Source organism: Triticum dicoccoides, chromosome 3B (genome assembly GCF_002162155.2).
Source record: "Triticum dicoccoides isolate Atlit2015 ecotype Zavitan chromosome 3B, WEW_v2.0, whole genome shotgun sequence".
NCBI lineage: Eukaryota > Viridiplantae > Streptophyta > Magnoliopsida > Poales > Poaceae > Triticum > Triticum dicoccoides.
In genome coordinates, this window is record NC_041385.1 from 12526401 (window position 1) to 12536972 (window position 10572).

Genomic DNA, 10572 nt, shown 5'->3' on the forward strand with positions numbered 1-10572 from the left:
ATCATGGTTGGTAACATTGCTCGGAGTTATACGGATCTTTCTAAAAACAGATGGAATAATAAAACACCTGAAAGTGGAGACAGGTCGCTACTTTCTAGCCTTAATATGCATTGTGAAAGCCACCGTAGAAAAGATAGAGGAATTAGATGGTATATCGGATACAGTTTGACTAATTCACATCTACATGTTTTTTAAGGATGTCACATATAAGCTCCCACAAATATATAATGCAACAACAAGAAATAAAAAAAAGTAGGACAAAAAAATAGACCACAAACAGAGTGGACATGAGCTTAGATATGACATAACTATGTCACATCTAGATGTGTCCTAAACAGACCCTGTCGGATAACCTATAATCCAACAGGATGCGTCCTGGACAGAGCGCGGAGGCGCCCATGACACGGATCTACTAGGTGGCGGCCCTGGTGGGTGCCGGTGGCCTGGTGGATGCGCGAGGTGGCCAGTGGACATGGATGACACAGAATTAGTAGATCGGACGATAGCCGCTCGTCGGCAAGGCGCACACCGGCAAAGACGAGCAACTCATCAAGGGTGCGCCCGCGAGGTGTTCGAGAGAATGCCTAAAAGAGATGAATGAGTTGATGGAGGAGAGAGAGTGCTGACAGGTGGGCCCACCTGTCATAACAGCCAAGTATGTCATAATTACTATTAATGTTGCGCGCCGGTTTTTAGCAAAATTCTAGATCAAAAGTGGGTTTTAGACAATGTGGTAGTTTCTGAGACCAACACATGTAAAGTGGTACAGTAGTTTTTTTGTTAAATACTACACTGGAGGTTTCGTGTGTTTGAACAATTTGATCTTCACCGTACCTTTGTTTGTTGGCATATGAACCATAAGAGGTTTGCTGCCACTGCGTAATCAACATCGACTTGTCGTGTAGTAAATGAAAAGAATAAAAACGCTTCCATCTTGCACGTTAATGATACACTGCAACTCAGCACATGACTGCCAATTAAAAACGGATCCAACATGCATTTTCTCTATGCAGCACCAAGACAATCTCTTGCAGCTATTTTCCAAGTAACAATTGACAGCTAAGTGGCACAATTGTCCTCATGTTCACTGCGCATACAAATTTTTTGAAGCTAAATTATAGTACAATCATTACTATGTCTTCTTCACAGGCCAGGATATGCAGAAACGCCAGACTATTTCTGGAGTAAATTATTTATGACAAGCAAGAGCATTCTCTTCCCACAAACATACTGTCTTCTTCGCAGAACAACTACACCAGAATAGTTCTGGAGTAAATTATTTATGACAAGCAAGAGCATTCTCTTCCGAGACCTGTCAGTTTGGAAAAATCACCGGTAAGCATGACATATAAAGTATCATTTTGTGCAAAGCAAAAGGAGAGTATTTGTGTATGTGCACGCGAATTATGCACTGAATTAGATAGTGAGGGTAAAAACTGGGAGACAAATGGCATCCTACTACAAGTGGGCATGAAGAATTAGCAACAGAGAAAACTTCTGTAAACTCTTTGTAATTAAAAGTAGTAGTATTATGTTGTATATATTATGGCAAACATGACAGCACCTCCCAACTGATACTACAAAAATTGCTGGCTGTCAACAGTGTCAACAGATGAAAAATCACCACCCCTTCTGAAATTAGAATTATAGTAGTATGGATGAAAGACCCTGTGAATGCATCATATCTTCTTTTAACATACCATGGAAGAGTTGCAAAATACAAACAGATACTCAAAAACAAAGAATCAAGAAATCAAACCATATCAGCTTACACATCAATAATAAGAAACCAAACAAAGGTAAATATAGATAACTACTAGTATGTGCAACAATACATACCTATTTATGGATCTTATTAAAACTTGGAGTGATCCATACGGGAATTGGCCAATTCAACCATGGTTGAGGAGATACAACATCAGTGGCACTTAAATCCTCCAAATCTAGTATTCCAACATCCCGACGATTGTCTTTCGAATCTATCAGCCAATACTCGTCATCGTCCGTAAAATAGACATGGTTCCGCAGAAGCCCTGGGTAGTCCTGTGTGGAAAGGCAACAAGTATAGTTGTGCCCGATGAACAACGCGTAATCCCCCAACGTCCGCACACGAACTATCTGCTGCTTGTCAAGGTCAGTCATGTACACCTCAATATCAACTGTATGCATCTCTTCTTGCTCCCCCCTTGTTTTCCTCTTGACCCTCCATATTTGCAGCACACTGCCACATGATGTCTTGGATAGGTATCCATTATATGCCACGAATGGCGAAGTTTCCTTGAAAATCATATCCCGGGTGGCACAAGAACCTTGGATGGCATAGCGATACATCCCGCCGAGGAGATCCATGGCGTAGAGCGCACCATCATCGCCAAATATGCAGTCTGAGTACCGCGGCGGTTCACGAGGTGCCGAAGGTATCCAGTGCCACTTGTCATCGCCGACCCTCGCAAACGAGAGATCCCTATAGGGATTGTGAATCAGCACGACCGTGCAATCCCCCAATGCGGGATCGCAGGACAGCACGGCCTTGAGATAGAGGACTCCGCGGAGCTCGTCCACCCCATAGGGCTGCGGATCATCCCCATGGAGAGAAAGATGGTACCTTTCAAGGTTGCCTTGGCGGTCGAGGATGGGGCTTACCTGCTCGATGGTGGCGACGGAGGGGAGCGCGACCTGCTCGCCGGTGGCGGGGTTGAGGAGGTGGAGCTCGGAGCGGGCGTCGGCGGTGACGAGCCACCCGTACGAGGAGCCGATGATGTTGCGCTCCCCGATGGGAGGGTCCGGGAGGCGCGCCCTGTAGGCCTTCTTGTCGGCGAGGCTGAAGAGCTCGGCGGCGCGGGGGCCGGCGGCGGCGGTGGTGTAGAGGAGGCAGGGGGTTTGGGGGCGGCTGTAGATCCCGAGGCGACGGAGGGCGCGGGCGGTGGCCCGCCAGGCGGTGCAGACGTCGGCGGCGCGGAATAGATCCGGGAACTCGAGGTCGCCGAGGACGGTGGTGAGGACGTCCGGCGGCAGCTTTGACCAGTCGGGGCCGGCCGCCGTCGGTTCCTCCATTGGATAGGGATCTGGCGAGACAGGGGGAGAAAGATAAGAGCTGGGATTATATACGCCGTCGATGCGGCGGAGCAAATCGGTGACGATGCCCTGCTTCTGCTTCCCCCATCCGAGTAGGAGTGAGATTCTTCCCGAGGGGAGTTGGAGTAGAATTAGGTGAAGGGTAAGCATCGGCCGACCGATCACGCGCTTCATCCGTCGCCTTGCGCCAAGCCACGCACGGCGTCCACTAGACCACTACATCCCACGATCAAACCTGTGGTTGGATCCCCAACCCATCAGGGTTCAAGTCCGGGTGCTCGCATTTATTTTTGGATTTATTTCAGGATTTTCGGTGATGCACATTCGATGAGAGGAGACGTTTTCATCGACGACGAGGTGTCTACGGTGACTTCGTAAATTTCAAGATGATATGCCGGCTTAGTCTTTCGGAGGTGCTCATAGGGATATAATGTGCGTGTGTGCGTTCATATGGGTGAGTGTATGCGCGACCGATGTTAAAAAAAAACGTGTCTTAGAACAACTTGGAGTTCCTCCGAAAAAAACTTCTCATAAAAGTGTTTTTTACAGGATGAAACTTTTAGGTAAAATTTCCCGAAAGTTTCATCGGTCAGATCCCATAAATTTTATTTTATTTTTATTAAAAAAAACTAAATAATGGCCCAGGGCCCCTCAATCAGTGACACGCGTGACAGCCTCCGGCGGTGCGGCGGCGACGACGACACAACATTTCAGCGGCGCGGCGGGGAGTTTCAGGCAATTACCTTGCCATCAAATGTTAACAGGAAGCAAAACTTTCCCTAAGCCTGAAGGAATTTGGGGCCAAGTTTACAAGATCTTGTATTATTCCACGTATACGGGAATAGTTGAAGACAGTTTTTGGCTCAAATTTTCTCTAAACTTTTTGGTTGGAGTGGCTCTTAGGTGCGGGGCATCCTACGTTCATCCCTATGGACATATCTTCGTCTTCCAAGACACCACGTGGACCAATGACTAGAGCTCGAGCAAGGGCTATCCAAGCCGAGGTGAACCTGCTCATATTCCACATGTGAGACATGGCTACTACCTCAAGTGGTGACCTTGTGTGTGATCAGCTACTTGAAGGAAGTCCATGAAGTTGTTACTAGGAACGGACAAAATGGCGAGTACACCAAACACGAGAGACAAGAGAAAGAGCTGCCAGAAAGTTACAGCTATTGGACGACCGGTCCTTACTGGACGTCCAACGCCTGGAGACTTAGCCATCCAGAAGCCCAGCCGACTGACTCTAGAACGACCGGACGACCGACAAGTACCGGACGTCCAACACACACCAGCGACCGGACGTCTGAAGGACTCCAGATATCCTGCACCACCGGTCCAGAACGAAAACGCCAAAAGACCGGAGCCTTCTGGACGACCGACACACTGGACGTCCGATCACATCCGGAAATCCGACACCGCCTCAACAGAGCTGAAATGTCCGATCCTTACTGGATGTCCGGTCCCTCGCGAGACACCGGACGACCGGTAATGGCCGGACGTTCGACGCCTGTCCGCGAACAGCTACTCGAGCCAAGGCCCATGTACACCTTCACCCCCTAGACTATATATACTCCTCTTCCTCCAATGTTTTAGGGTTAGCATTGTGATAGCTCAACATTGAGATAGAGCTTTGCACATCCACCTACCCCTACTCCCATGGAGATCAAGGCCTCCATGTGAGAATATCCCCCAAGTGGATTCAAGACCCCCTTTGTGGGAAGATCCTCCAAGGATTCAAGACCTCTTTCCTTCAAGGATTGGAATGAACTAGCTACCCTTTGTATCCTCTTTTGTTGACTTTGGATCTTGTATGTCCCCTTTGTGTATGTGGATCTAGCACATGTGTGATTGGATTTGGTCTCTTTGAGTGTTCTCCCTTTCGTGTTCTCCTCGGGACCCCTCTCCAAATCATGAAAGATCGGCCATTAGGATTCCGCCTACGTCATCTTGGTATCACTAGCCAAGGTTGATCGCAAATTTGGAGTCCCTACCCCCTCTTTCTAGCCTAATTTTGTGTGTTTTTGTCCAACTACAAAAATCCCCACAAAAATGGCCGTACCATTTTTTTTGTGATTTGTTGGTTTGATGATGTTTTGTTGATTTTGATCCATGGATTTGATGTGTTTCATGTGGATCTACCTTTTCCCCATCACATCCACAAAATTTGTCCAGTTTTGGCCCCAATTTTTCTTTTGTCACTGAAATCCACGAGTTCATCTTCATCCCCGCAGCCCCAACATCACCCAGGCACCGGACGACTGACGTTTACCGGATGTCTGAACCGAAATCAGCGACCGATCGTCCCCAAACCCTGACAAAACTGAATTTTTCGACAGAAATTTTCAGCCACCCTCCACTTTTTGCATTGCCAACTCCAAAACCCATCACTGCAATTCCGCAACGTCATAGAGCTTCCACAACACCACCACACTTTCCGCTACCAGCATTTGAATTTTTCCATTTGAATTTTTGAGTCGCGGTTCTCCGTTTCTTAACGTGTTTCGGCTACTTAGGGTCAGTTCGTCGTCGTCATCACCGCCGCTCAAATTCGCCACAGACTCGACATCGACAACGAACACTTCAGCATTTTGACACTCTAACCGTAAGCAAGGACGGTAACATCAACGACACCTTCGTGTACTCCCTTGCTTTTGCATTGTCAACCCCGAGCCATCCTTTTGCGTCACTTTCCTATAGAGACTAGCCATTTGAGTATTGCCGGGCAATGCTACTTGTGCACTTTAGTGGTACACGTCCGCATAGCTATCATAGGGTGCATATATCATCGTATCATCTTTTGTGTCATCATTTGTTCCTGCATATACATCATTGCTATTTTGGTTCGAGCATTTTGCATAAGTGACCATAGGAAAATATCAAAAGAGAACCAAAAGCTTTTAAGCAAAGAGATAAGCAAGAGCTTGTAAGCAATAGCATAGCATCGCTAAAATAGCATATCATATAGACACATTTGATCATCTTGGATCATTGTGAGAGAATCACCGGGAACTATACATGCATGGCATAAACTGGATAGAAGTCGTTATGTTTTGTCTTTTATAGGTTGTGCACAAGTTTCGTATCCGCCTATTGAGCAATCGTCCTAGCGTCTCTCTAGAGTTGTGCAACAAAAACATTTTTCGTGGTATCCACATTTTGAGATCATTTCTTGGTTGCACAACCCCATTTATTAATCCGTGTGTGTGTGTTTGTGCGTGCCACTCATTGTTGTTGGCCTACTTGTTTCACTTGCAAATTTATGAATCTCTTCCACGAAAACTCAAAACGGTGCCCGGGCTCATCTGCTCCCTCTCAGCAAAAAATTCAAAAAAAATACTAGAAAAATTCAAAAAATTCCAAATTTTTTTGTGGTGGTAGATAATTTGACGCTTGAGGTGCTCCCCAAAATTCATCTCATTTGGACATCTGAGCAGCTCTCGGCAAAAAAGACAAATCGGGTCAAACCAGTGCATGAACAGTGAACATTTTTACAGACCCTGATTTTGTCTTTTTTGCCGAGAGCTGCTCAGATGCTCAAATGAGATGAATTTTGGGGCGCACCTCACGCGCCAAATTATCTACCACCACAAAAAAATTGGAATTTTTTGAATTTTTCTAGTATTTATTTTGAATTTTTTTCTAAGTGTGGGTGCAGATGAGCCCGGGTGCAGATTAGCCGCACTCTCTCTTCCAACATTATTGAATCTTGCTAACAATTACGTAAATTTTGTGCTACCATCCTCGCCAAGCTACTCCAAAAGCTTTATTTGACAATGAGGCGGCCGTCCCCTGTACCGGCCTGCAAGCATCCTGGAGAAATGGTCCGGCCGTAGGGCGGCGGCAGCCCTAAAAAGAGGTCTGAGAGGGCACCGGTATCCGACCTGGGTTTATCTGCAGAAATGGCAGGCTTTGACTATTGTGGCATTGACTATCTCGATTGCCGCAGCTGGCAGTTCTTGTGGACATTAGGTGGCACGTTAGCATAAGCAATCGGCCTGATTGAATCAGGTGGGGATGGGCTTGACGCCTGACTAGTGACATTTTCGGCTTGTGTTTAGTACTATCCCTTCGAATTAATTAACGCAACCTCTGTATAATGTAAAATGGACATTCTATAGAGGTTGCGACAATTACTTTTCTTGTGGTAGGGAGGATAAAAAGAAGGGATTGTACCTTGCTTAGTCGACTAATTTTTTTAAAAGATTTTAGCCGACATGAACAACCATGTTTCTACTATTTGAATAGAACTGATATTTTAATCGAAAGTGCTCTTTTGATCCCGAGCTCACTTGCTCCTCGTGAACGGTAAAATCCAAAAAAATAGTAAATAAGATTCAAAAAGTTATGATTTTTTTGTGTGATCAACATGGATGAATGTTTTAACTATCTGCAATTTTTTGTGGTGAAATCACATTCGTGTAGGTCTGGGCAAAAAAGACAAAATTGATGCTTCAAAATGCTTTCAACAATAGTCTTTTCAAAGCATCCATTTTGTCTTTTTTGCCTAGACCTACACGAATGTGATTTCATCAAAAATATTTTCAGGCATTTAAAACACCCATCAACGTTTATGACAAAAAAAACAGTTTTTTATTGTACTGTTCATGAGAGAGCATGTGAGCTCGAGATCAAATACTTCATGTCTACTTTAGTTACCACTTCTGATCTGTTATTATTCTAATATTTTAGAAATGTCCTATATTTTCTTATAAAATAGATTACCAGTTTTTCTTACCATAGAAATCTTCTAGGGATCCAGGATGTGTTTGTTTATTTTTGATATCTAAGAAACAATGAATCCTTGCAAAAAAAAAGGCATTACTTTAGTGATCTAAAACGTCTTATATTTGTTTACAGAGATAGTACAAAATAAAAAATTAAAAACTACCGCATGAACCTAGAAACTCGCTGCAGTGGTGCATCATGGGTTAGGGTAACATACCGAGACATGTCCAATGCAAAGGAATAAGTTGATAACGAACTCCCTTTCATAATTGTACCGTGTACGATCGGCTCTTCTCCTTCTTGGCGTTCAAGTGGCTTATGAAGCAAATCCCACAGTATAAGGATGGCACCCAAGGCGAACCAACCTGTGGTTGAGATGGTTAGGTGGACAGTGGTATCCTCAATCCATCAGGGTTCAAATCCTGGTGCTCGCATTATTTCTGAATTTATTTTAGGATTTTTCGGCGATGTGCTTTCAGTGGGAGGAGACGTTCCCGTCGACGACGAGGCACCTACGGTGGCTTCGTAAATCTCAAGATGATATGCCGGCTTAGTCTCTCGTAGGTGCTCATAGGGGTAGGGTGAGGGGTAGGGTGTGCGTGTGTGCATTTATTGGGGTGAATGTATGCGCGTGTATATGAGCATTTGTGTCTGTACTGATGCTCAAAAAAAAAAAAGATGGCACCCAAGTCTATCGGGTGTAGGTAGAGCTCACCCACACCCGCACCCAACCTTGGGTCCCATTTTTTCCAACACCCGTCACCCACCGGGTAAACATGACCTATGTGTGTCCTATTCGGTTCTCTACAATGATACAACCATTGGAACATAATACTTCTGATATCTTTTATAAAAGCATCGTATTCATGTTTGTAGAATATGTGAATTACACGATGTATTGCTCATGTGCAAAGACACGTATATATGGTGTACAAGAGGTGGGCCACGATCTCAGCTATACAAGAAACTAGAAGGTGGGCCCAATACACAGATATGCACAACACATATACTCAATACCCCCCGCAGTCGAAGCGGCACCGCTGCTGACGCAAAGACTGGATCGGAACTCCTCAAACGACGCCGTAGGCAAGCCCTTGGTCATGATATCGGCAAATTGTTGGGAAGTAGGGACGTGTAGAACACGAATATGGCCAAGGGCCACCTGTTCCCGAACAAAATGGATATCCAACTTAATATGCTTGGTCCGACGATGATGTACCGGGTTGGCGGAGAGGTAGACTGCCGAGACGTTGTCGCATAGACCACCGTAGCACGATCCACAGGACAAGAGAGCTCCTGGAGAAACTGGCGAAGCCACGAACACTCGGTGACGACGTTGGCCACCGCACGATACTCAGCCTCAGCACTGGAGCGAGAGACCGTAGGCTGCCGCTTGGACGACCATGATATGAGTGATGGTCCAAGGAAGACACAATAGCCCGAGGTGGAGCGACGAGTGTCGAGGCAGCCCGCCCAGTCTGCATCGGAGTAGGCGGTGAGGGCGGTGTCAGCGAAGGCGAAGAGCATGACGCCAAGATCCATAGTGCCACAGATATAGCGGAGAATCCGCTTGACGACAGCCCAGTGAACGTCTCGAGGAGCATGCATATGAAGACACATCTGCTGTACGGCATACTAGATCTCCGGTCGAGTCAGAGTGAGGTACTGGAGAGCACCAACGATAGACTGGTAGAAAGCAGCATCCGAAGCAGGAGAACCAGCCGTGGCAGAAAGCATGGCCTTCATATCAACATGCGTAGCGGCGGGCTTGCACTTAAGCATGCCGGCGCGCGCCAAGAGCTCGTGAGCGTACTTCTACTGATGAAGGAAGAAGCCATCCGGACGGCGCACCACCTCGACACCGAGGAAGTAGTGCAAAGGACCCAAGTTCTTGATGGCAAACTCAGCGCAAAGACGAGCCGTGAGCTGACTAAGGAGACCAGTCGTACATGCCGTCAGGATGATGTCGTCGGCATAGAGCAACAAGTAGGCCGTGTCAGAGCCCTGATGATAGACGAAGAGTGAGGCGTCCGAGTGGGTAGAGCGGAACCCAAGTTGGTGGAGAAACGCCGCGATGCGCTCGTACCAAATGCGCGGAGCCTGCTTGAGTCCATACAAGGACCACGAAAGCAGGCAGACGTGGTCAGGAAGCGCCGGGTCCACAAACCCGGTGGGCTGCTGGCAGAAGACCTGCTCCTCGAGGTGACCATGGAGGAAGGCGTTGGAGACGTCCATCTGGTACACCGGCCAAGCACGGGAGACCGCAAGGTGGAGAACCGTGCGTATCGTGCCGGGCTTGACGACCGGAGCGAAGGTGTCGGTGAAGTCGATGCCAGCATGCTGTCGGAAGCCACGAATGACCCAACGCACTTTGTAGCGATCAACGGTACCATCAGGACGGATCTTGTGTTTAAAGACCCACTTCCCGGTAATCACATTGGCGTGCCGGGGACGGGGAACAAGCTGCCACGTTCGGTTACGCAACAGGGCGTCAAACTCCTCTTGCATCGCAGCCATCCAGAGCGGGTCACGACGAGCGGCTCGAACGGAGGATGGTAACGGCGCCGGCTCAGAGGTGGACGCCGCATGGACATAGTCATCCGAGGCGTAGCGCGAGCTCGGGCAAAAAACGCCCGTACGGGCGCGGGTGACCGGACCGGCCACATGAGCTAGGGGGCCGCGGGCGCCGAGGGGGCCGCGGGCACTGGGGGCGCCAATGGGGCCGTGGGCGCTGTGGGGGCCGCGGGCGCCAGGGCACCATGGGGGCCG

At 47.6% G+C, this 10572-nt stretch overlaps 1 protein-coding gene across 1 annotated transcript; it reads right to left on the reverse strand.

Moving 5' to 3' along the window:
* Positions 1 to 948: 948 nt before the first annotated feature.
* Positions 949 to 3234, reverse strand: LOC119274374 (probable F-box protein At1g44080). Its single transcript, XM_037555068.1, has 2 exons — positions 1840 to 3234; positions 949 to 1312 (listed from the first exon to the last, which is right to left on the reverse strand). Exon 1 carries the CDS (start codon positions 3223 to 3225, stop codon positions 1840 to 1842), a length of 1386 nt encoding a protein of 461 aa, XP_037410965.1. The 5' UTR covers positions 3226 to 3234; the 3' UTR covers positions 949 to 1312.
* Positions 3235 to 10572: the final 7338 nt, after the last annotated feature.

Excerpts from the sequence above, each read along its gene's own strand:
- LOC119274374 (XM_037555068.1), bottom strand. The coding sequence starts at position 3,225 with ATGCTTACCCTTCACCTAATTCTACTCCAACTCCCCTCGGGAAGAATC.